The following is a 27761-nucleotide window of genomic DNA, read 5'->3' as shown; positions in this document are numbered from 1 at the left end:
ATTATGGTAAACTTCCACTGGAAGCTGACAACAGAGTTTCCATGGAGGACCTTGATATTCCTAAGCAGGTGTTTTTAAAAAGGTTTTAAAAAGAGGTTATTCACATTTTCCCCACCTTTTCAAGGGTCCCGCACCCCTAATTTCCACTAAAGTTGAGGATTTATGGTGATAAACAAAGAATGGTGAACCTGGGACAATTGGTTGTCTGTATCACCTGGGTCCGATGTTGTCCATTGGTTTTGGAGGTCACAGTCCCAATTTTGTTGGCTATCATGTGCACGCCATTCATATTCTGTTGAAGAAAAATGTGAATTAATTAGAAAGTATAACTTTCAGGAACAATCAAAGGGACCCATGGAGTGCCAAAATTGAAATTCTAAAGAGAAGTTTTCATGCAAGGTCAAGCATATAGTAATGTTATAGTCACTGTCTATTCTGTCAGATAACTAGATTAAAATAACATTAAACAATGAAATGCAGTGCAAGAGTTTTCACTTTTTGCTTGTCCTTCTTACTATAATCCAAATCTTCTGAGCAATGACATTTAGTAAAGAACAAATTTTATTTGGCAAAAATTAACAACACATTTTCCCTCAGTGTGAAAATTCCTCTATAAGTCAGCAATTACTGATATATGAAGTTAGGGATATGAACATGTGAAGTGAAAACCAATGTATTCCAAGACCAAAATGGGAAAAACTTTCCCTTATCCCTTTTGATGTTTCCAGGTTTCCATAGCTACATTATAGTGGACTATTGAACTCCTCTGGAAGTCTGGATATATCAGAATAGCCATTCCTAAACTGGCTATAGTCTAAATGCATTTAACTACATTGTCAAACCTGGTGACAATGCTGGTGTAGGTCCAGCCTAGTGTGGGTCATCAGGTTGGAACAAGATTCATTAGAAGAGGGAGAAATCAAAGTAATTATTATTAAACATTTCTGTGTTGCTTTCTGTAACAAAGATGATTGCTTTATACTTTCATCCTATGAAAATACCTTGGAATGCATCAGAGAACTGAAGTCAGCAGTTGTGGCACTAAAAGAAAGAGAAAGAAAAGGGGTCTTGTTGTTATTAATGGTATGCACTGTTGTTCTGTACTGTTAATAATAGCCCTGTTCTCGTTTTGCAAATTTGAGCTGGTGGCTTCCTTTATTGAGTCAATTCATCTATAATGTAGTCATCCTTTTTCTTAATACCTTCAACCTTTCCAAGCATTACTTTTGCTTTTTGACATTAGTAATATCTTGCTTTGGATCTCAAGGTGGTTTACAAATGAAAACAAATACAATATCAATTAATAATGTTAAAAAGTTAACATTCTTAACTACAGTGTTAAAAATTAATACATACCATCAAAAATAATATAATGCAGTTTAAACTCAGTACAATTACAGCATACAATCTATACAACACTCTAAGCAGAAGGGGAGAAGTGATTTTCATCAGGATTTCAGCTGGAAAGGGAAAAGTTAAATTAAATAAAAATATTGATGAGGTGGGGTGGGGTGGGGTGAAGAAACCAACTATTTTGTTTGTAACATATTTTCTGAGCTTGGAAAAAACCAGTTTTCAAGAGCAGGCAAATAGATCATGGAAAGAGATACCTTTCCCTGATCATTCTGTAGGCTGTTTATGTCTGGTTTTACTATCATCCCAAGCAAAAGTCTCCTATTCGGTTCCAATCCTACATCATGCCCGTCCTGTTTAAGAGATTAAATGCTCACACTGAATGATGCAAAATGCTACCCATCCTTCTGGGTATTTTTTTTTATAACCCAGCAAGGAAGAGGATAGCACTGAACTTCTAACAAATCTTTCTTGTTCCTTTTCCCAATATCTCCTCCTTTGAACCTATCTAAGGCAGCCTTTGCAATCTGTCATTCACTGCTTTTAAATTTGATCTCATTGTGACCTGAAAGGTTCAAAAGTCCATTAGAGCTGGACAGACTTCATTCTTACTCCTCGTTGATGAAAATGAGCTCCAGTGATGCTTGTCCATGTTTGTCATTGAGACCTGTAACAAAAGAAAAGGAGGTTGTGAAATATACATTTCTCAAAGATTTGTTTCAGATTATAAGTAGGCAATAATACAAGATACTGTTTTTGTTTGGTTCTAACAAAAGTTTAGCCCTCATGTGGGTTTTAAGCTCTACTAATGTAAACCTCACTGATGTAATTCTATATATTGCTTGTGCATAGCAAAAACATAGAGATTTAAATGTTGGTTTTATATGTGTGTACATGGAATCCATCCATCCATCTATTCACAGATGCACAAATCTTGAAAGCAAGTGAAATCAATTCTAAATGATTCCAGATTCTGTTGAACCTGTATTTTGGGTGTGAAGCCAATGGTCGAGATTCTGCATAAATACATGTAGCTACCGTGTTTCCCCGAAAATAAGACAGTGTCTTAGATTAATTTTTTGCTCCCAAAGATGTGCTAGGTCTTATTTTCAGGGTATGTCTTATTTTTCCAGGAAGAAGAATTCACATTTATTGTTGAACAAAAAAAATTAACATTTATTATATACTGTACAGTAGTTGTCATCACAAACCAGCATAACCAGACAAACTGTGAATCCTATCAAGGATTTCTTGTTACTACCATTATTTCCATGTACAACTGGTATGTACATTTACCAATCCTGCATGCTCTGGTGTTCTGTTTGGCAGGCGCTGGGCATGCCTCCAAAGAAAAACTTTGCTAGGTCTTACTTTTGGGGGAGGCCTTATATTTAGCAATTCAGCAAAACTTCTACTAGGTCTTATTTTTCGGGGATGTCTTATTTTCAGGGAAACAGGGTATGATTATGAAACTACTGCTGCTAATACTGTCTTCCAAAAACCTGTCTTTTTGGCAAGGCAATGTCCCAACTGAGGGCTTCTGGGGTGCTGATGTAATATTTCCCTCGTCACAGGACATGTTGGCAGAAACAGCTTTGGGCAAGCCTCTTTTGGGTCCTGAAGCAACAACCTTTCTCTGTATACCCCACAACTAAAAGAATGCTGCAGCCATGATTTCCTAAAGCCCTACTCTGTATCATCTTTGAAACCCTTCTCTAGGGGTACAGCTAGTTCAAGATGAAGGGTTAGAAGTCATATTATGTCATTAATGACTGTAAATGTGAATCCCAAGAATTATGAGATCGTTAAATCCAGTTAATAATCTCTTAAATGTTGAACAGAATACAGTCTATATTTTCATGCACCAATAGTATCAATTGAGAAATCCATCTTACATTGCTAAAGGGGGAAATGTGCAATCATCATCATCATTATCACCACCATCACCACAGCTATCACCATCACCTTCCAAATATGCCTTATCACCCTCAACTAAAAATCCTGATAGGAGGGAATGTATGGGAATATATTGGAAAGGAATCAATGATGAAAAGTCAACTGTGAGATGAACCTTTAGTCTGATCCAGCCAAGCTTATTGAGGATGTGTACCTATTGTCTCTTTCTCTTCCAGGATGGTGCTGCCTGCAGTACCGTTTGCCTCCCGATCCTCCTCAGCATTCACAAGTTCCTGTAACACTGCTTCTACAATGGGCATCACCATGGCCGTGGTGGATGTGTTGGAAAGCCACATGGATAGAATAGTGGTGCAGCACATAAAGCAAACGAGGAGCCTGAAATACAGAGAAGAATATTCCTTCTGGGAAGCACTGTTAAAAATGCTTCTTCATTCTTTATATATTCTACCAGTCCAGTAGATTATCAAATACCACCCCACTGCCTACAGCCACACATTGTAGTGGCCAGTAGATGCTATGTCAGGAGTGCAGGGAATTCACCCTAGGATTTATTACAGGAGCTCTTCAATATGCTGACCCTGTTTTGTGATACAAACTTCACTGGCTATCACTATGCAATCAGCATGTAGGCTCTTGTCCAGATTCTTGCCATTTGTCATGACTCTAGGACCAGATGAAAACCCAGGTGAAACTGAAGATACACATGAGGGGAAGTTAAGACTGAGAGATTTTCATGTGATTATCTTCTACTTTAATCCTCAAAATGTCTTGAGTTATTCCCATTGATTATTTTAACCGGAAAATGAAAGGAAGGTTCAAAATTGCTGCTCAACTTCGAGATTTCTTGGGTTGCCTCTAGCCATGGAAAAGAAAAGAACTTGGTTTGAGAGCAGAACCAAAGTCCCAAGTAGCAGAATGAAAAGATGAGACCTCAAGGAGAAAAGGAGAAACATCCAGAGAGAGAAAGGAAGACTATTTTCAGACTAATTAATTATATGCCATACCTCCCTTAAGATAGGCCAAAGCTCACAACTGTCTTGTAATATTTATAGCCTACTTTATAGCATTTTTCTGGGCCTTGAAAGCCTGTGTCTTGGTATTTAATCAGCCTCTTTACTTACATGCCAGGTTTTGCTCCTGCCATCATCACCATGCGCAAGGCAATTCGTTTGTGAAGGTTCCACTTTTCGACCGAGGCTGCTACACAAATTACCCCTATGAGGAGCAAGGTGGTGTTCTTTATGTATTCCCCAGCCACCTACACATAGAAAGAATATTTGAACATTTTCACAAAATGGTCAAAACTGCCAAGTTTTCCAAATGTTAAGAAACCATGATGAAATAAAAAACCATGGAATCAAAATTGGAAATATTATTTCCAATACAGAAAAAGTGCTGTTTGCACAAACCCTGCATGAAACAGCGTTTGAATTTTGAATTGTGAATAAGAGCACTAGTGGAAATAAGCAACCAGGAACAGGCAAGGACTAAAAAGGCTTAATATTTCCTAACAAAAAGCTTTATGGGAAATGAAAGCCAGAATTGTACATGTGGTCTTCCCACCCATGAATAAACACTTTTCCAAGTTGATTGGAGCAGATCTGTAAGTTGGACAAATATCTTCCTCCCGTCCCTTTCTCTCTTGATGATTTTCATTTCTTTGTTTTTTTCACTTTGTTTCATATGCATTTAAAATAATAATAGACAATCCAGAGTACTATGAAATGAAAAACAGCATAAAAGGACTCAGTGTTTTCATTAATATCTGTTTGAGAACTTCCCATGCCCACTCCGAAAAAAACAACAACACAGTGGCCTTATATAATCTTGTTTGGAGATTTCTTTTGTTTCTTCCTACATCTAGAACTTTGATACTTTTTGGTTTAAAATTTTTGGAGGTTTAAATGTTTTACTGATGAATAACTTATTACCAGTGGCTGCCAATAATGCTTAGGCCAATTGTGGAGGAATCACTATTTAAGTATATATTGGCCTTCCTAATCCTGGTGTTCTGTATTCACAGTTCAATATCCATGGGTCGAATGTAGATTTACTTTTACAGTGTGCAACTATCTCAAAAAGGCTGCTCACAGAGTTCATGCCATTGTTTGTTTGCTTCCAACAGCTCTTGTCTGTTTACACAGTGCCTATCTTGCTTTTGTATATGTAACAGTATTTTAATCAAAGAATCACTAAACAGAAAGAAAAGGCTCCATCTAAACTAGCAACACAAAAGCCTTTATTATCCTACTTTATCCCTTTCTTTTTCTTTTTCTTTTTGTAAGCAGAGAGCAGAAACAAAGACTAATATTCTTAAAAGCATCAGGTTCTGGGTAATAGGAACAAGTTAGCTTTGGCTTGCATGGGAAGGAAACTTTCGTCATGTTTTCTAGTGTGCCAAAGTGCTTTAGCCTTGATCCTGCAGGACTGCTATATGCTGATGCCATCCAGTTCTATCTGGGAGGAGTTACTGCAGGCCTGTTGTTCAGAGTTAGGGTAGCGAGAGGTCAGGCTGCTGAACTAGGACATGAGAGAGACAGGCTCAAGCTTCCCATGAGCCATGAAACTCACAGGGGGATTTTGGGGGCAGTTGACTAGACCCTCAGTCTCCACTGGGGTTTGGATACCAAAATCTGTGGATACTCAAGTCTCAATATATAAAATGGTGTAGTAAAATAATGTCACTTATATCAAATGGCAAAATCAAGCTTTGCTTTTGGAATTTTAAAAATTATTTTCAGCTTGCTTGGCTGAATCCATGGATGTAGAATCCATGGATATGGAGGGCTTTCTGTGTTTTCTTTACCACACAGGGTTATAGTTAGGATAAAAATGGGCTGAAGGAGACCAATGTCCATCACATTCGGCTTATTGGCAGAAAAGCAGGAAATTAATGTAACCAGTTATAAATTGTAATGCAAATCATATTCTCTCAGCCTCAGGAAACCTCTTCAGAATAAACGTTGCCAAGAAAATGCTTAGATAGGGTCACCACACGTTGAGCTTGGTTTGAAGGCACATAACAATTACTGTGTCTATTTGAATGTGAAGTTGAGTTCATATGCTGCCATCTTATTACTGAATGACTCAGTGTTATGACATCCACCCATGCCGATGTTAAAAAAAAAACACAGATCTGACCTCACTGGACTTCATTACTCCTAACAGTGGGTAGAGAAAAGCAGGAACGAGAGCTGCGGCCCCAAGTGGTACTGCCTCTGAAACCCAGTACACCGCCGTCACAAGCAGCACATATGCACATGATGCTTCCTGAATGAGAAAGAAAGGGGAGTGTGGTGTTACTCAAGCAGCATGCATTTACATCAGTGTTGGCTCTTTGTTGCCAATGCTCAGATGATCTTCCACAAGAGACATGCCCAAAGTTACAGATACAAGTCAATGTTTTCAGGGTACAATAATAATACAATGGTCATGCTATCTGCTTTGAATTGTGTACGTGTACACCAAGACACACAGTCAAAAGAAAGGCTTTTTCAAAATTTAGTTTCACTTCCTCTCATCTTAGATTATTATTATTCAGACATGTGCATACAAAAGCACACAGAACTAAGTAGTAAGTCATTTCCCCCAGAAGTTACATTGGTTACTAGCTACTACTTTGAAGCAACCAGCTGTTTTGTTGTTGTTTTGACCATGACTGTTTTGACCACTGCTTTTCATTGGAATGGAAGTTGTCTTGTTACTGGGTTTTGGTCTGAGATGTCTTGGTCTGAGCAATGGGACAGGAGGCAGAAAATCAGATGGGAAGATGCCTCAAGCTAGAAGGACATTGTAATGCCTTCCCGGAATTTTCAGTTTCAATATCAGAACTGGCCGTTTAGTGGAAAGAGAGCATTTTCCTGCATTTTCTAATAGCATAATAGCAACAATAGTTCACTGCAGTACACTAGTGAATTATCTAATATCGCACTAATATTCACAAGTACAACCTGCTAGCAGTTTAGAGTCATGAGTTAAGTATTTAGATTATTTTAAAAATAACATTCACTAGTGACCATCATCATTTTAAAAAACAACCTCCAGTTAATCCAAAGATTGGAAAACCCTTGGGGAGGGTTCTGGGAATTGTAGTCTATAAAGATTTTCCAGGCTTTGAGTTAAACAAACTGGCTTCCTAGCCCATACCTTAGGGATGTTTTGTCTTGAAATTTAAAACAGGTCTTTCCTACATATCTACTCACTCCTGTTTCTGTTTCATTTTTAGTAATGCACTCAAGTCACAGGGATAGATGTTTAAAATCTGGTCTCCTTTCCCATGAGACATCCTAACTACAACAGTTTTGCATTATTCATATTGTCAATGAATGCATCAAATACCACACTGAAAGATAAGGTATTTTCCAAACTACTGAAAAATACAATTTCCTTGAGTCAGGCATTTTGGGGCGGCAGCAATTTTTAGTTATTTTCTTGTTTCCTATTCTTGCTAGGCATGGGTGGTTCTTGTGGGATTTTCTGGCTCATTGGTCAAAATATTTTTTCTGGATTTTGATATGATGAACTTTGACTTTGTGGGTGCCATTTTCTGCAGTCAAGCAGCAAACTGTTTTAGGTCCACCCTGTCCTGAAAAAAGTATAAACCAGAAACAGGATATGAAGATGAGATATTAAAGCAAAATGTTTGATGGAAAAATCACTCATGAAAGACTAGCATGAAGACAGACATATATTCCTGACTCTCAAGAAATAAGTTTATCCATGAAAGCATTCTTAAGATATTTAACACTTTCAACAAGTTCTGAGTAATAGGAACTAATTGAGCTAAATTAGATAGTCCAGCAACTCTGCTTACAGTTAAGGTATTAAGTCAAGTTGTGTTATGTACCGGTAGCTCTAATGCCAATAAACTCAAGAAATACAAGCAAACCCAATGAGAATACCCTTTTGCATTACAAGAGAGATACAGTTTGTGAGAGAAATCCAGATCCAGGCATGGCATGCAATTGTCACCTCACAAACCCCATTTGCCAGTTTGGGGAAAACTTCTAGTCAAGGAGGTACTCCTTTTTTCATAAAATAGGTGGCCAGCCCAGAGGCCAATTTATCCTCTTATATCAGATATGTCATATACAGAGCTGGGGCAACTTTCTTTTTATGGACTACAATCCCTAGAATCTGCCAGGTGGTATGATCAGTGGACATGTGGTCTTGGAGATTCTGAGAGCTATGGCCCACAAAATGAATGTTTCTGAGCTCAGTGTTTTTTTTGAGCACTTCAGTAGCATTGGTTTGGGGAAATTCCTCATAGTTCTTTTCTTAAAGCTGGAAAATTTATTCTTTGCAATTAATCAGGGCTGATGCCACTATGTAGGAAAAAGGCATTCTTAGTGTTAATTCAATCAGCTTACTGGGGAGAAGTTGGCTTCCATGGCTCTACAGAATTTGGCACCAATGCTTCAGATGAAATAGCAGTTTCAAGTTGCTCTACAGTTTGAAACCAGCACACAGCAGCTTTTACAAAGGCATAATCTTCCACTTGTAGCTTTGTTTTGGTACTTAACCATTATGTAACTTTGCTTCACATTATAAGCTCTCCAGCAGAGGCACCAGTATATTGATTCACTTGTGAATCCAACTGCATTAAGGAACAAAGAACTTTTCACAAGTTCCCAGATAAGAACAAGGAAGAACTGGTGGCTTTGACTCAAATCTCTGAGAAGTTTTGGACATATAGACACAGACAATCATGAGCACAAAGTGTGTGTTGGTGTGCACCTACACTATTGAATCAACACAGTTTGACACTACTTTAACTGCCATGGCTCAATGCTATAGAATTCTTGAATTTTTAGTTTGGTGAGACATCAGAACAAACTCATTGCCCCGTTGACATGAGAGCCACCAACTGCTATTGTTTATGGTGATAAACATCATATGGTAAGCTTCTTAGGACTTGGAAAAATTAAGTTTCATATTATAACCTTCAGAATTCACCAACCAGCTGTGGGCATTGGTTATGCAGGCTGAAGGATTCTTGGAAGACTAGTCCAAAGTAACAACTTTCTCCCAGCTTTGAGTCTCCTAAACAAGTCCCATCTGGTTTTTAGTCATCTGATTGTATTGTTAAGGAATAAGGTAAAACAGGATTTCAGAAGTGGCTCTCATCCACTTCAGCCACCAAAACCAATGGTCAGGGTTTACTAGATCTATTGTTCAGTAACATATAGGACCTTATCTCTCTCTCTCTCTCTCACACACACACACACACACACACGGAGAAACAGCAGCTGTGCGAAGCAACTCTATCACCCTGCACACTGCTCTGGCCAACTGGCACTTCCCCTATTACATGGAGGAAGCATTGCCAAAATGTTGGGGGTGGGGCCTCCGCCGGAAGTTGAGGGGTGTTGTGTGGTGAGCTGTGTGCCCATCCATCCAACTGGCTGGCAAGCATCATAATACACCTAAATTGGTAAGTGTGATGAGGTCCATAGAGAGTTACTTGTTTCCCACCCTTCTTCCCACTGTGATAAATCATGAGTCTCATTGCAACTATTTTTATTTGCAGCATATTATGTTTTCCCATCTAGGTAAGAATTCATAAATTTGTTTCAACATGTCACCTGGGCTGGAATGACTCTTAATAGTCTGAGATTTTTCCCCCGCAAGAAATTATTAATATATCTAATCTTGTTTGATTATGCCACATATTTTTTATTTGAGCAGAAACATTTTGATGAGAGGTAGTTGGAAGCAGGCTTCATGGGATTCCCAATCACTGTTTGTCAACTAACCAACAAACTAGCTGATCCCCAATATTCTACATTGAATAGTTACATATGTGTAAATAGGTAACTCTTCCCCACCAAGTCCACCTTAACTGCTACCTGCATCAGATAAAGGAGGTCCATTCAGCTACCAAGGAGGATAACACTTTTGGCTCCATCCTATCAGCAAGTGAGTCTACAACAAGAAATTGATGTAGTGATCTTCTACTGATTGACATCGCCTTTCTTGCTGGTGAGAAGAGCACAAAGACATAATCTTCCATGTGCCCAGATCAGCAGCTGGAACCCCTTTGTCCAGTGTAGTTTCTAGCTGTTAAAATAATCTGGATGGGGATTTACACTTTCACTAAATACTCCAGAAGTTATGGATTCAGAACTTTTGTTTACATACCTCTAATTGCAATACACAATACCAGACAATATAAAACTATAAATGTCAATAGTGCACTGTTATACCTGTAAGTTGTCATGTAGACTGATATGTGTGTGCATGCGTGTTTGCATAAATGCCAGTTTATAAGTATGGGTTGAATATCTCTTATTCAAAATGCTTGGTACCAGAAATGTTTGGGATTTCAGATTTTTTCACAATTTGGAATTTTTCTATACATACATACATCTTGGAGATGAGACCCAAGTCTAAAAACAAAATTCATTTGTGTTTCATATACACCTTATACACATAGCCTAATTTTATACAATATTTTAGTTATGGTTTTAGCTATGAATAGGTTTTAATCAATTTTAAGGGTTTTAACTATTTTTAATATAGTTAACATTTAATTCTGTGTAAATGTTTGTATTTTTTTTAGTTTACATTCTATTGTACTGGTTTTACTGACTCTCTTTGTGTAAGAGAAAAAGCAGGGTATAAATAATAAATTATAGAATCATGGAGTTGGAAGAGACCACATGGGCCATTTAGTCCAACACCCCGCCATGCAGGAAAAGCACAAAGTACCTCTGACAGACTGCCTCTGTTTAAAAGCCTCTTAAATATTTTTAAATGAAAATGGAACAAGGTATGTGTGTATGCATGTACTGAATGCTTGTGGTCACTTTCCAGTTGACCCTCTGAAGTCTGGGGAATCCTTCAGAGCAGATTTGGACTTGAGTCCCAGGTAGTGTAGGAGAGAAGGAGAAAAGTCCCCTTGTGTGAGGAGAAGTCCACCTGAGTTTGGCTTTCACCCTAAATAATGATGCTGTTATTAACTGCCTTCAAGTTGACTTTGATTTATGGCAAGATGAGAGATCTTTAAGTTACCCTGTCAGAAACAGTCTTGCTCAGGTCTAAATATACCCTAAATGTCCACTACAGGAATAGGGGGAAGGCGAGTGATGGACCGGCATGCATGTTCTTTGACTAAACAAGGAAACTCACATTTTGAATGGAAATATTACTATCTTCATCAAGGAGTCTCAAAATAACCTCTGTTCAATATGCTAAGGGGCTATAATGTGACTGCTCAGGCTGCAATTATACATATGGTTCTGTATGCCACACTGAGTGTAGTAAGACCTTTTTTTTGAGGAGGTATGTTAGGATTGTGTTGTTAATCACTATCCACAGAATTTATATTTCTTATGTAATACTGGTTCAAATTCTTCAAGTCTTCTTTTTATGTTTGAAGTTCTAATGGAAATTACTCACAGCAGGTAATAGAAATTAAATCATTACAGACATGCATTCTTTTGATTCTTTTAAAAAGAAGTTGCTGTGAGGAATTGGTATTGGGCACTGTGACTCAATATTTATGCTGGACATGACTGAGCAAAACGCATGGCTAGACCTGTGCACACAGCTGTGAGTTTTGCTTATTTTACAAACAACACTTTCCAACTGTGTTGCATGATCACGGGGAAAGTCTTGGAACTTGGAACAGTTTCCAAAGCACTTTATCACTCAGAGGTGAGGGGTAGACTGAAGGTCTAATGTTTTGCAGGGAGGAAAAGACCACAAAGTTTGGCCTTACAAACATCAGTTGATATTAAAGAAAACAATTGGGTAGCTTGCGGGAGGGATTTTGTGACGGTAATCAACCATGTTCAAATGTGGGTTTTTTTGTTAGCTACCTTGGACAACGTAAAATGTCAGCCCTCAGCTTTCTCTTCTTCAAGCTGAATGTTCCTTGTTCTTTCAATCATTCCACATATGTTTAACTCTGTATGCCTTACAGCTCTTCTCTGAATTCACTCCAATTTGTCTATATCCTTCTTAAAGTGATCTGCTAGAACTGAACACAACAATCCAGATAGGGGTGGGACAAGTGTGGAATATAGTGGGACTATTACTTCCTTCTACTTGGAATTTATGCATCTATTTCTGGATGCCAAATTAGCATTCTTTGCTGCTGCAGCATCACACAGCCAGCTCATATTCAATTTATGATCAACACCAACCCCAAGGTCCTTTTTGCATGTAGTACTGATGAACTAAGTACCCCTCCTTCTATATCTGTTCATTTGGATTTGGTGACCTAAATGTAGAATTTTGCATTTGTTTCCATTGAACTTAATTTTATTCAGTTCTGCTCAATTTTCTAGATGATCTAGTCCCTGTTAAATTCTGCTCCTATTCTTTACTGTGTAGGCTAATCAAAACATTATAAAGGATCTTATCAAATGCTTTAATTAATCCAGGGAAATGACACCCATAGGATTCCCCCATCTGTTCAACTTGTGGCCTGATTTCAAAAAGAAGTGTCAAATAATGCTACAGACAGTTTTTGGATTACAAACATCTGACGTGTAGTCAGATCAACCTGTTCTAAACTCATAGTTAAGAACAGGTTTGAGACTTGGAAGGGAAATTCACTCCTGAAAGAGTTATCATGGGGAAAAAGTGTCTCCGCTAAAGCTTTCTCACCAATCCTTGTTTCCACAATAAGCCAAATATTTCAAAATCTCATTATGACTGGGACAGAAAGTGAGATAAAATCTTCTGAACTGTGGCATATACAGCAAAACAAACATCACAGGGGTGTTAACTCTTCCCTGCCTTTCCACAAAACTGGGACTCACACTGGCTTGTACAAGGCTATTTTGCATACAGGCAATCCTCAAGTTCTGAACAAGATAGTTCTGTAGGTTTCTTAAGTTGAATTTGTATGTAAGTTGGCACAGGCACATTTTAAAAGTGTGACTCAAGACACACACACACACAAGTTTTGGATAGCATAGGGCCTCTGTTTAGAAGATGTCACCTCACTTTTTGTCCCTGTGATAACTGGATTTTGAAATATTTGGCTTGGAGGCTCAGGTTTTGGTGGTGGCCGGGAGGGCCTTTGCACAACTAAAGCTTGTGTGCCAGCTGCACCTGTACCTTGAAAAGCCTTATCTGGCCATGGTGGTACACGCCTTAGTCACATTCAGAGTAGATTAATGTGCTCCATGTGGGGCTGTCCCAGAAGAGTGTTCAGAAACTTCAACTCGTGCAAAGGTCAGCTGCCAGATTGCTCCCAGGAACAGGGTATAGGGAAAGAACCACCCCTCTCCTAAAACAATTGCACTGGCTACCAGTTTGTTTCCGGGCACAACTCAAGGTGCTGGCTTTAGCCTACCAAACCCTAAATGGTTCTGGCCCAGCCTAATTATTGGACCACATATCCTCCTATGAGCCCACACAAGCCCTGAAGTTGTCAGGTGAGGCCCAACCCTTGGTCCCACCATTGTCTCAATGGTGGGAACGAGAGAGAGGGCCTTTTTGGTGGTGGCACCGAGATTCTGGAACTTCCTCCCCAAAGAGGTTAGAATGGCCCCCTAACTGCTGTCATTTTGGAAGCAAGTAAAAACCTTCCTTTGGAAGCTGGCCTTCCTGAAGATGATAAGTAGATTGACAGTCATTGTAGTGTGCAATGTGTGAACTATATAGCAGACCTCTGGCAATTGGTTTGTCTCACTGCATAAAGGAATAGTGCATTAGATGAGTTTTAACTGTTATGTTGCTATGCTAGTTTTATGCTAGTTGTCATGGGTAAAGGGAATTCATAATGTTTTAATGCCTTAAATTGTTAATTTCTCACTTGCCGGGGTCCATGTTCATATTTTTTTTGTTTGCAATTGCTTTGATTTTACATGCTGCACACTGCTTTGTGTCCCATCATGAAAGAAAGTTGGGACAGAAATAAATAATATAATATAATATAATATAATATAATATAATATAATATAATATAATATAATATAATATAATATAATAATAGGGTGGGAAAAGGGATAGTTGAGAAAGCTTCAGCTGAGACACCTTTTCCCCATGAGAACTCTTTCAGAAATGAATTTCCCTTCCGAGGAGTAGATTTTTCTCAATTCCTGTTGTCTCGCCCCTGTTCTTAACTAAGAGCAATTTGCAAGTCAGATGTTTGTAACTTGAGGACTGCCTGTATGTAGTTTGTTCTTCAGCAAAAGGGGCGGGAGCAGAACAAATAGGCGGAGGATTCTTGTAGTTCCCTGAACTAGACATCTTAATCTGGCTTCTATTAAGGGTGGCTTTGTGAATATGCAAAAAGATTAACTGAAAAGTGGTTTGGGAAGGCATTAGCAAGGAGCCAGCAGAAGACTTCAGATAACATTAATACAGAAACAAAATGAATTTTAAAAGAGATTTTTGATCTAAATGTTTAAAAAGAAAAGCAGCATATAAATGCTTGAATTAAGTAAGATAATATGTCAAAACAAAAACTGAAGATGCAAAAATTTCTGACAGTAGACAGATGTAAGGAGAGGACCAGAGTTTCATCTTGGCAAAAGGTAGGCTATAGGAAAAGTTGAACAACAGCAGCAAAGTTCTACCTCTATTTGTCAAGGCCAGCTTGCTGCAGCACAGAGTCTGCATCTCGACACAAAGGTAAATTTGTTGTTACTTTGTGCTTTCAGGTCACCTCCTACTTAGTGACTATATTCTAGTGTTTTCTTGGTGAGATTTATTGAGAGGAGGTGTGCCATTACCTTCTTCAGAGGCTGGGAGAGTATGGCTTGCCTAAGGTCACATGGTGAGTTTCCACAACTGAGTGTCTGTTATTGTTGCTCCCCAACTGCTCATATTCAGGAGCATATTGAATTTGAACAACAAAAAAGCCTCCATGAAGCCTTGATGACTTGACTACCAAACAGTCAGAGAGAAAGTAATTCACAATAGCAGAGGCTTTAAAAATTAATCCCAGCTAAAAATTAATCGGCTTCTGATGGGCTATTTAATGATCAAGTAAGAGGACTGTTGGATGACTAGACTATTTAATGATCAAGTCCTTAAATGCCAGCTTGTCTTGAGCTGGCACTGTGTTAATCCTTTTCCATTTCACTTGATTTGATTTTATGATAGCCAAGACTGAAAAAGTGTGGAGAGGTTTTATATAGTTATGTAATGTTATTGTCTGCCCTCCCATTGTTCACTCCAACAGAAAAAAGATTGATTAGATTAGTCATTCTTTCTGGTATTTTAAGATCCTTCAGAGGGAAAACAAGGAACGCCACCCTTGAAGTTCTGTTCTACTAATATGTTCAGAAGATCCTGACATATGAAGCCTGTTCTTAACTATGGTCAAAAGGTGAATCAGGATGAGATTTTTTTTTTACAAAATTATGAACCATGGTATATATCACCAGAGAAGTTGCCTAGAATGTATAAAAGAGTTTCCAATGTATGTTGGAACTATGGGCAACATAAAGGGGCCAAATGTAATACAAAAGGTTAAAATTAGTCTTTTTAATTTACACATTTGTAATTGCAGCCACAATTTTTACAAATTCCTATACAAAATGATCCAGTCTGTACTTCCCCAGTTAATGCACAGCTTGAAATTCAGGTTTCTATTGCAATTCACCTTTCTCCTAATGTTGCCATAGTTCTCAAATATTTAAATACCGTATATCAAAATATGTATTTAACTACACAGTTTTTGACTAAATACTCACTGTAATATGTATAAAGGTACATATTATATTCCTATTTCAATAGAGTTTCTTATTTTAAAAATATGTAAAAATAACATATGAGTAAAAATATGTAAAAGTAACACAGGCCAAAAATCATCATGTTGATAAATGCTATTCAAAGACTTGATAACATTTAGCACTGTTGGATATTTGAATCTGTGTATTATTTTAATTAGTTTAATTTAAAATGGATTAGTTTACAGGTCCTTTATAACAGAATTCTACTGTTTAATATACAGTAGTAACTTTATATTGAAAAGATCATTGTCTTGAAAAGCAGCTGGGAAATATATTAAATATCATACTTTCCTGACCATAATATGGCTGGATCTTTAGAAACAGGTTAAGATTGGAATATTTGAATAAATGAATAAATAAAAATCAAATTGTCCCCCTTGTCTCCAGTCTAATTAATTGTCTAGTTGTTGGTTGTTAATTTAATACTTTGTACTTGTGTGTGTGTATTCATTATGCCTTAATTCCATCTTCCCTATCCTACTGGGTCGGCAACTTGTAATTGCTTAGTTCTTGTCACCTCAAGAGGTGCGAAGGAAAAAAAGACCCTCATTTATCTTCCTTTGCTTTGCTATTAGTTTACTCACTTAATGAGGTTGAAATTACTTTTTGCTAACTTCTATTCTGCTTAATTTGCCAGTTTGTTCCTTTCTTCTCCCCAACCCTGATAAACAGGGGGACACCATTAATTAACAAGTTCCAAACAAATTAATCAAAAAGGTATGCATTGACTTCATTAAAATAAACAATGTGCAATGAACAAAGCAGATTTCCTTGAGAATATTTGCAGCAGGGTATGATTGTTTTTGAAGTTAATTCCTAGAACAGATGGGCAAAACTCATTCAGCCTGTTCTTCATTCCAAATAAAAATGCTACTCTGCCTGCATTCTTTGATAATGATAATCAAAGAAGTGGAAAGAGGCCAGAAAGATGACTACATGCTTAAACGAAGGCTTGCAGATTGCAAATAGGACGTAATTGGAACAGAGTCTACCCCGGCTAAAACTTGTGCTTCTGGACATACACAGAATGTCTTGTCCGCACCACTCGCTAACATCTCTAAAATCCCATGTGACTGGGAATATGTCTTTAGGGCTGGGAACATGATTTGGAAGGAACTTAGTTCACGTCTGGCTTCTCTTAAAAAAAAACCCCAAGAGTTTTCTCAGTCTGGAGATTCATGAAATGTCTACCTCCTTAATAGAGGCACATAAATGACAAAGCCCCATTGTAACCCATTGCAAGACTCAAATAGGGTGAGTTTAGAATGCTTATTTTACAGCGTATTACTATTATGGAGGAATAAAAATTGGCAATCTAAAGGGGCTGACTATTGGAATGGTGATTCTGGAATCTTCTCCTGTCGCCTAATTTGAGGCACCATTCCTCTTGTGTTTCCAAATTGGTGCCTTGCAAATGTGGTCTAGAAGTCTCCAGAAAATCCTCAAGGATACAAATACATAACAGAGATAGTCATCAAGATTTATCTGTAAATTGCAAATATTTAGTCTGCCTGTATCTTGCTGTGTCTGAAGAAGACTCAGATACCATACAGAGAATCCCCAGGTGCCCTTCCCATCTGGGTGTTCAGCAAATTGACATTTGCTATGCTTCATCTAGACATGTGTGTTCTTAGCTCTCTATGGACCTCATCATACAGATGCCCTCTCTCTATTTGGTTTCCTTGTGCCCTTTCTCCTTCCCCATCCCACGGGGACATAGGGACATGGCACATTGGTGCACTCTTCCTGCCCTCATCAGACAGGGGAAAGTGTGGCAAAGCACATTGCCTCCCCCCCCCCCATCAGATGGGGGAAGGCATGAAAAATGTGGCTAGCCCCATTGGAGCTACTCAAAACACAACTTACCACATGTTGGTTATCAATGAGGCAGGGCCACGGCCTGTGTCATATGATGGCACTAAGGAAGCCACATCCCTGAAGGGGAGCAAGGGGCCAAAATCCCCTTGTGTGATAAGGTGGTTCATCTTCCCAGACAAGAAGGAAAGTGTCTTGGATGACAGACCTAGCATCCATGTGGTACTGGACAGATAAATATAACTGGGAAGTTCACAAAGAGGGGAGATGAATTGACCAATTGCAGTTTCCCTGTCCCATTTTCTCCATCTTATCAAACTTTGAGAATGTTCCCAATCTTATATTCATTTCTTTTGAAATGGTGAGATAGGTTTGATTCTTGCTGAATCTGATTTTAAACAAGAATATAGATTCCACAAAAATCCATATTCACTTTTGTCTGCCTTTCTTCTAACACATGTAATTTAGCTCCATAAATGCAATTTCATGCCAACAACTTTCCTAACGTCATGGATTTTTAGATGTTATTTTCACAAATATACACATTTTCTGTGTATAATCAGATGCATTGCTGTATGCTTCTTCACCTTCATCTTTTGTGTGATGTGCTGTGGGTGGGTGCAGGGCTCCATTGTAAAATTCAAGAAGTGTGATGTTCAAAGAATCATTCAGCTTTAGTTTACATAATGTTTCAGAAGTGCAACATTATCAAACACTGCAAATCCTATTCACATGCACTTTATGAAAGCAGTAACATTTCCTTGTTATTTATCTACTGTATGCGATCATTCAGCAGTGTGGCTCTTTTTAACATGGAATTTTAGTTTACCAATCACAGCCAGATCATGTTCAATGTATTTTTGGGCCACATTCATAGAATTCACCAGCTGACACAGTTAAAAGTTAGTGACAGCTAACAGCCATAACAGTGGCCCATTCACACTCCATAGTTGTAGTATTATGATTTCATTTTTGCTGCAACAACCAAAGTATACAAAATCCTGGGATATGCCATTTGTATGAATGTATGTGTCTGCAAATCACCCACTGACATTAAAAACATTGTGTATAAAATTGCCTTCAAGCTATAACATAAATTTAGTGTTTACAATTGGATCCCTTCTCGAAGATTTCTCATTATGTACAAGTATTCCAAAATCCAAAGCATGTCAGGGTCAAAGAAATTTGGATAAGGGATACTCAACCTGAATGTCTCCCTAAACTTCATAGCAACCTAAATATCCCAAGGGCACTAGATCCTATCTGATCTTGGAAGCTAAACATTCTGATACTTGGATTAGATACACTAATGAATACCAGGTGTTGTAGGCTATGCTTCAGAAGAGGGAACTGCCAAAACCATCTGGTCTGTATTGGTTATATAGGAAAATCCTATGAAATTTGTGTGGTCATGGTCACTAACCCACACAAACAAGGAGATTTTGCTTTATCACCTCAATGCTTACTTACATTTAGGATTGCCCCATCTGATAAATAGTTATGTGCCTGTGCTTTTAAGTAGCATTTACTACTGAGGCCAAAATAGATTCCTAGGTGTTTGTAATTGATTTGCTATTTCTCTATTTCATATCCATTTTGGAATTTTGCATTTCCCAATCCTGTTTACATGTTGTGTGTGTGTGTGCAGCTTGCCATATACATACAGGTCGAGTATTCCTTCTCCAAAACGCGTGGGACACATACATAATGAGATATCTTGGAGATGGAATCCAAGTCTGAACACAAAATTGATTTAAGTTTCATATGCATCTTATATTCATAGCCTGAAGGTATTTTTTTACAATATTTTCAATAAAACAAAGTTTGTGTTCATTGAACCATCAAAAAGCAAATGTGCCACTATCTCAGTGTTAACAATTTTTGGGGTGTTTTAGATTTCAGAATTTCAGATAAAGGATGCTCAACCTATATATGTGCACACATGTATATATACACACACACAATGGCAAAATAACAGGGTGTTTGAAAAAGAACTCCCTATTCACCATTTAAATTAAATGGTGAATAGGGAGTTCTTTTTCAAACAACCTGTATAAACTGCAAACATCAAAATACAACAACATTCCAATCCATATATTAGTCCAGAAAGCATTAATTGAATCAGTTTCCGCAAAACTGCAGACTGAACAAAACCCATTACTGTCCTTGCTTGAAGTCCCTCTATTGTCACTCAGTAGAGAGGTACATAAATGGTCTAAATAAGGAATTGCATGTTCCTAGTCCCTAAAATAAGCAAAGATGTACCCTGAATAATCTCCCATACCCCCCCTCTCACACAGACACATTGGATGTTTGACCAGAGGGCCAAATTTCACTCAGATATTTGCTTTCTTCAAAGGGTCTCATACCAGCTGTACTCTTTTTGTGCTAGGTTGGAAAGAAAACAATATTATTTAAGAATGAAGTTGATAGCACAAGCTTTTGTTGACATCACACCAAGGCTTTAAAGTGGGCAGCCTCACATTTCTGCTGCCTGCAGAATTCTGGGAAATGTAGTTTAGGGTGGGGGCTTTTGAATTATCAGCTACAGAGGCCCTCACCTTCTCAGACTACATTTCCCAGAATTCTGCAGGCAGCAGAAATACGGGTCCGCCCTCTTTAAAGCCCTGGTGTGATAACATTGTACGTCTATTTCCTCAAGTTTATGAAAGTTTATGTTACTAACATTGCTCTCTAGTCTCTAAGTTGCTACAAACTCCCTTTGCATACTGATACTCCAGATTAAAGCAACTATGTCTTATAATTCTAATATCATTTGAGAAAGGAAGGAGGATAGAATCATACTTCCAAAATTCCTTAAAAATGATATTTTGGGAGAGAGAAAATGCCAAGACCTCTCTTGGACCATAGTCCAAGCACTAAAGAATGAGTTCAGATCTTCAGAAGTGAATCAGTACTCATTTCAGGATATAAAGCCCTTGGTTCCTTATTTTTACAGGTTTAGTCAAAGGAAGGGTATGGTTGAAATGAGGACATCATATTAATTTATTGTTGTTACAATGTTCCTGTTTTTCTGTTATTGTTTATGCACTTCTATGTATCATGTGTGTACTTAGTATGTTCATATTTAAATTTTAACTATGTTGATTGGGCTTGTCCCCATGTAAGCCGCCCCGAGTCCCTTCAGGGAGATGGAGGTGGCCTACAAAAAGTAATAATAATAATAATAATAATAATAATAATAATAATAATAATAATAATAATAAGAAGAAGAAGAAGAAGAAACAATATTTTAGGCTAGACACAGTGCTATGGCTTAGCAAAAGGCAGCAAGGAAATAACTTGGAGTCCAGTTGATCGTTTGAAGGATGGTATGAGTTGTTCAAATAAAGAAATGGGAACCAGGCATTTTGGTCTTCTAATGTATTAGGTTATCTCTACATTCTTTGTAGAGATTTTCTCCAATATCTTTGACTGTCTTTAACATTCCATCCACCCATTCTTCTAGAGATCCAGGCTCTCAACTTTTGTTTTGTTTTCCTCTTTTATAGATTAACCAGGGCTTTTAAAGCAACTGTTATGTTATGTTGCTTTATATCTTTGTTACTATATTGTTTTAAATTACTGTTTTAATTACTGTTGTATGTAATGCTATGTTGTTGTTTTGGGCTAGTCCCTGTGTAAGCCGCCCCGAGTCCCTTTGGGGAGAGGGAGGCGGGATATAAAAATAAATTTATTATTTTATGACACAGCAAACAAGATAGATATGCTGGATTTCGTATCACAAAATCACAAGTTGAAGACTTCCCAAGTGTCTAGGACTGTGTGATGTATTTTTGGATGATGCGCGCAATTATTATTATTATTATTATTATTATTATTATTATTATTATTATTATTTATTAAAGAATCACAAAGTCCAAAAAGAAGAACCAGTACCAACCTGATAACCTTACTTGCTTGCCACTTACTTAATTGCACATCTCAAATGCCTTGCCTAGATGTACCAGCAAAGAATGGCATGACATCTTAAACAGAAACATCTCCTCTCCCCCTCTCTGGAACATATTTAGGGGGCTAGCCATCCATGGCTCATATCAAAAATAAGAGAATACAAAATACTTACGCTAGTTGGATACAACAATGGCAGAGGAAGCATCAAGAGTGGAATTAGGATAACCAGAAGCAGGTTTCTGGCCCGGAGTAACTCCTTCACCACGGTCATTCTGCTCCACCTGCTGTTAATTTCTTGGTATCCCAATGGATATTCCCGAATAGGCTCTTCCAGTTCCGAACCAATGGTTTCTTTCTTTCCACTTAAGGAGTTCAGTGCTTGTTTCTTTTCTGTCCTTGAAGGAAGCCTTATCATATACATTGAAGTGTCTACACCATTTATGTCGGGCTGACTAGCACATCTTCTTGACACTGTTGGTATCTGAGGAACATAATGTTCTTTTGCTTGGTCACAATCAAAGAAATCGCCAGGCTGACTCCACATTCCTGACTGTTTTCCCTCTTCCCATCATGTTTTTAAGGATATAAATTACACATAGAAAAGTACTGATATATGGCCTTTAACCTCACGTCCTTCTTGTAGTTGCCCACTTTCAAGGTATATCCCAGCTGAGGAATTAGTAGCCCACTTAGACACAAATTAAACTACTAAACAAAATTCAGAGCATTCAAAGAGTGTTTCCTTCCCTTCTCCTTTTTTGCATTCCTTCCTGTAACATTTCTTAACTGCTTAGAGATTATGTACCGCCACCTCCTTCTGCTAGGAAACTCACAGAGCAGCAATTCTTACAAAGATTACCTTGCATCTCGATAAAAACCTAGGAGAAAGTTTTGGCCTGCTGCAGCCAGCCAATGAGAAGGTTGGAAGGAGGCAGAGGCTCCACCTCTTAGTCAAAAGCTACAGTATGAATGACAAGGAAAGCAATGTTCTGCCACAAGATATGCTATTCCCCTTCCACATGCCACCTCCCCACCGCTGCCCGCAGCTGCTGAACAATGTGACTGTTTCAAGGCCAAGGACCTGCTGTGAAAGTATGAATCCCCGTTGACAATACAACATGGTTCACTTTTGACCTCACTGGACACAAACACACACCATTTCTGGAGAACACATGCATTTGGAGCAGTTAATCCCAATAAAACTAATGAGAAAGTTCTGTCCCATCTAATGCCACCCACCCGTGATGTATAGTGGACTACATCAGGGCTAATAAACCTCCTTCTATTTGTTATTAACTTGGAGTTGCCAAAATAAGGAACTATCAATCAGTTAGCAAGCCCAAAACACATTGACTACACTGAACCTCCATCACAGCATACTTCTGAGCTATACCTTGGGATTTAGCACCTGTTGCTGCCTGAACAAAATGATACTCTTTCAATATCCAAAGGTTGACTAGCCTGCTTGGTTCAATACTGGCAGTGGGAGAACATTAGTCCCTGCACTTGAAGCCCAGAGGTAAGTTGAGGTGGTGCTGGACAAGACATGGGCTTTGTCCTTGCCTAAGAAGGAAATTGCCAAAAAAGCTTTGGGACTGTCACTACTGCATCTCAATATCTTCTACTTGAGGATTTCACATCACTCCTTCACAGCAGAGGATTTTTCCCTTACCAGAAATATTGCCATGCTGCATCCAACAGACTGACACTGTTTAAAGAACTAAATCCAATGGCTAGTTTCACCTAGAATAGTCACTGAATAGTTCTTGAATAAGAAGTCAAACACTGCTTTCATTTTTGGTGCATTGCAAAGTACAAATTCTTTCACAGCTGATGAGTCCCAACAGAGAATTAATTGCAACTATCGGTGGTTATGCCCAGAATAATCATTTTGGACTCCTCCTCCTTCTGTGCCTTCAAGCCTTTTTCAACCTATGGTGGACTTATCACAGGGTTTCTTTGGCAATATTTGTTCAGAAGAGGTTTACCATTTACTTCCTCTGAGGCTGAGAGGGTGTGACTTGTCCATGGCCATCCAATAAGTTTCATGACTGAGCAAGGGTTCTAACCCTGGCCTCCAGAGTCATAGTCCAATGCTAATATCACTACAATGTATTGGTTATATTAAAAAGACAGGGAATAATTCTTTTAAATAACACATTGGACTAGTAAACATCTGTATGGCTTTCATCATGGAAAAGCTTAGACCAAGATCCTATTTGATGTTGATGGCTCCATCCACATAGTTATGTAGGAATTCCAGAAGGAATTGATACAGATGGTTTGGGAAGTGGGGAGGATGCACACTGGAGCTCTCATAGTACCTCCCTTCAATTCATTGGGTTGGCTTTCCAAAAAGCATCTGGTTGGCCACTTGGAAAATTTACTTTTTTGGATCGCAGCTTCCAAGAATTTATGAGCTGGCTGGGGAAAATCTGGGAATGGTGGTTCAAAAAACAAGGCTTTCCATGCTTTGTGTGGAAAAAGGATACTGGACTAAACTTTTAATCTGATCCAACAGAGCACTTTCTAAGTCTTAAAGAAAACTTACTTCTGCAAAGAATTATATCCTGCTGAAAACATGAACAAGAAAGAGCAAAATTTTGAGCTCTGGCAAACAAATTTAGAGACCTCAGTTCAAGATCTCTTGACCCATCTCTCTAGCAGTCTTCAGCATTTGAGAAGAGATTTTTAAAGCCAACAAAAACAAAAAATAAATTAGATAGTGATATAAGACCTTCTAAATAGATTATGTGCCCATTTTCCTGTAGCTTTGTTGCTTATATCTTGCAATAAATACACCCCAAACTCAAGTCTATCTTTCAATGCTGCTGTTTTATTTCTTCATTAGAGATTCTTTAGTAAATAAAGTAGATCTATTGGGATGCCTTCCCCATAATTTGTGTTTCTGACATTACCCACAGTAAAAATGGTGGATGAAAACCACAAAACTGGGGAGGCTTTATTTTACAAGCTAGTAGTGAAGAGCTGTAAGAGTTATTTCTATGGTTCATTGCTCCTCAGGGAGTCCCAGGGTGTTTTACGCTTTGTTTGTATATGCATTATTCAACGAGTAAGCCATGCTGGAGTTAAATCAACAATGCTATGTTTTGACGATGGGGGATGTCTCACTGTGCTGTGGAAATGCGCTTGAAAGTTTAACTAAGGTTTCATTAGGGGAGTCTTCTGTTAAAGTAGAAATGGAAAAAGTAGAGCCTGCAGGCCATTTGCAGCCCCAATGCAATTTTGGAGCAACCTAGAATCCCCCAGTTTTTTTTTTCTGGGTCATGTTAAGACCAGAAGAGACCTGGTTTTTATGCAGGAATTTTGTCAGAGATGGATTTTTGCTTCACTTGTTTTTAAAATATTTCTCTCGGTATAAAATGGCCTATGGACACTTAAAAACATAGCAAAATAGTCCCCCATACCTAGGATTGCTGTGCTACTGGTTTGGCTGTAGTTTACTTGAATACTGGGCATGTTTCCTAGTGCATGTTTGGTCCATCATCAGTACTATACCTCCTACCTGCAATGTAGGTAGTGTTTTGATTGAACAGTCAGCCTGCATGGATAAAGCAGGCAGCAAGTATTTTAGTTCTGCTCAATGTAATGTCTGTTACCTCTTCTGTAAAACAGACACTCAAGTTTGAAGACTTAGCTTTGCTTTCTGGACTTTTTTCCTGGGGGCGGACTACAGTAAGAATCTCTTATTTATGAGTTTAATATCCATAGTTTCTCTGACTCACACCCCAAAAAATATTCCCCCAAGAGACAATGTGCCATCTAGTCACTGACCGTTGTCCACCCCATATAAAAAACTCATAGTAAGATCATGCCATTAAATAGAGAAATCAAGTTCATCTATGCCATGGTATTTCTGCTTTCTATGTGAAAGCTTCACTTGAAATATGATGCTGGAGGTGAGCTCTTCAGATGTCACAAACTTCCAAAAACCAAATAAATGGGTCAGGGGTCATTTCCATCTTGTTTTAAGCAAGCGGTGGTAAAACCGCTACTAAAAAAGACCTTGTTAGACCCATCGGTTTGTAACAACTACAGACCAATCTCCAACCTCCCATTTCTGGGCAAGGTTCTGGACCGGGTGGTTGCCACGCAGCTCCAGGGGTTTCTCGATGATACCAATTTTCTGGACTGCTCGCAGTCTGGCTTCAGGCCTGGGCACAGTACTGAGACGGCTTTGGTCGCCTTGGTGGATGACCTCCGCAGGGAACTGGACAGGGGGAGTGTGACCCTGTTGGTTCTCCTGGATATCTCAGCGGCTTTCGATACCATCGACCATGGTATCCTTCTGGGACGACTCTCTGGGATGGGGCTCGGTGGCACGGTTCTGCAGTGGCTCCGGTCCTTCCTGGAGGGTCGTTCCCAGATGGTGAAGCTGGGGGATACCTGCTTGGACCCCTGGCCATTGACCTGTGGGGTTCCGCAGGGGTCTATCTTATCCCCCATGCTTTTTAACATCTACATGAAACCACTGGGAGAGGTCATCCGGAGTTTTGGAGGCCGTTGCCATCTCTACGCAGATGACACGCAAATCCACTACTTGTTCCCATCCGACTCCAAGGAAGCCCCTCGGATGCTGAACCAGTGCCTGGCCGCTGTGGCGGACTGGATGAGGAGGAACAAGCTGAGAATCAATCCCGACAAGACAGAGGCCCTCCTGGTCAGTCGTGCGTCGGATCGGGGCATTGATTGGCAACCTGTGCTGGACGGAGTTGCACTCCCCCTGAAATCACAGGTCCGCAGTTTGGGGGTCCTCCTGGACTCAGCGCTGACGCTTGAGGCTCAGGTGTCGGTGGTGGCCGGGAGGGCCTTTGCACAACTCAAACTTGTGCGCCAACTGCGACCATACCTCGTGAAGTCTGACTTGATCACGGTGGTACATGCCTTAGTTACCTCTAGACTGGACTACTGTAATGCACTCTACGTGGGGCTTCCCTTGAAGACGGCCCGGAAATTACAATTGGTCCAACGCTCGGCTGCCAGATTAATAACGGGGGCAAGTTACAGGGAGAGATCCACTCCCTTGTTTAAGGAGCTCCACTGGCTGCCGTTCATCTTCCGGTCCCAATTCAAGGTGCAGACCATCATCTATAAAGCCCTAAACGGTTTGGGACCCACCTACCTCCGTGACCGTCTCTCCCACCATAAACCTGCCCGATCTTTACGATCATCCGGGGAGGCCCTTTTATCACCACTGTCGTTATCCCAGGCCCGCCTTGTGAGTACAAGGGAAAGGGCCTTTTCTGCTGTGGCCCCCCGACTATGGAACTCACTGCCTACTGAAATCAGGCAAGCTCCCACTTTGTTAGCTTTTAGGAAAGACCTGAAAACATGGCTCTTCCGCTGTGCTTTTGGTGAGTAACCTCTGTTATATATTTCGGTGTTACTCCCCCCAAACATCTATCCTCTAAACTGCCCCACTCTCATATGTCCCTGTACATATTGGAGTACCCCTCTGTCCCTCACACTCCGGGTTTTATCTTTGTGTTCATGCGGCCTGCTCTTGTTTGACTGTTTCTTGATTTCTTGATGTGATGTTTATTATTATGTATTGTATTATTTTTAATTATGTTATGATATGCTGTTTTATATTTTATTATATTGTATTGCTTTGGGCATGGCCCCATGTTAGCCGCCCCGAGTCCCCGCTGGGGAGATGGTGGCGGGGTATAAATAAAGTTTTATTATTATTATTATTATTATTATTATTATTATTATTATTATTATTATTACTATTATAAATGGGTTCTATAGTAATCAAACTTTAATTCTCACTCAAAGCAATGATGACTAAACTGGGATTGTCATACTATGAGCATGTCATGGCAAAGGGACTAATGTCCAGTAAAGTGGAAAGCCCTAGGAAAGGAGGAAGAACACATTACAGATGGGTTGATTCAGTAAAGGAAACACAGCCTGGAATTTGTAACAACTGTTCAGGACTGTTGAGTTACTGGGGCACCTGGAGGTCTCTCATTCATAGGATCACCATAAGTCAAAACTGACTAATTGGTTGTGTTTGATTGTATATTCCTGCATGGC

The 27761-nt window shown here is 39.0% G+C and overlaps 1 protein-coding gene across 1 annotated transcript in view; it reads right to left on the bottom strand.

Moving 5' to 3' along the window:
* The window catches only part of slc13a4 (solute carrier family 13 member 4), a 38835-nt gene extending 16121 nt beyond the window's left edge, over positions 1–22714 (bottom strand). The window contains exons 1-7 of the mRNA XM_008121778.3: positions 21871–22714; positions 6412–6540; positions 4392–4528; positions 3464–3645; positions 1966–2020; positions 1002–1041; positions 215–292 (exon numbers count right to left, since the gene is read on the bottom strand). Of these exons, the coding sequence (XP_008119985.1) occupies positions 215–292; positions 1002–1041; positions 1966–2020; positions 3464–3645; positions 4392–4528; positions 6412–6540; positions 21871–22242 (993 nt within the window). The 5' untranslated portion in view covers positions 22243–22714. The remainder of the gene's footprint in view (positions 1–214; positions 293–1001; positions 1042–1965; positions 2021–3463; positions 3646–4391; positions 4529–6411; positions 6541–21870) is intronic.
* Positions 22715–27761: the final 5047 nt, after the last annotated feature.

Source organism: Anolis carolinensis, chromosome 5 (genome assembly GCF_035594765.1).
Source record: "Anolis carolinensis isolate JA03-04 chromosome 5, rAnoCar3.1.pri, whole genome shotgun sequence".
Classification (NCBI taxonomy): domain Eukaryota; kingdom Metazoa; phylum Chordata; class Lepidosauria; order Squamata; family Dactyloidae; genus Anolis; species Anolis carolinensis.
This window is presented reverse-complemented; position numbering and strand designations above follow the sequence as displayed.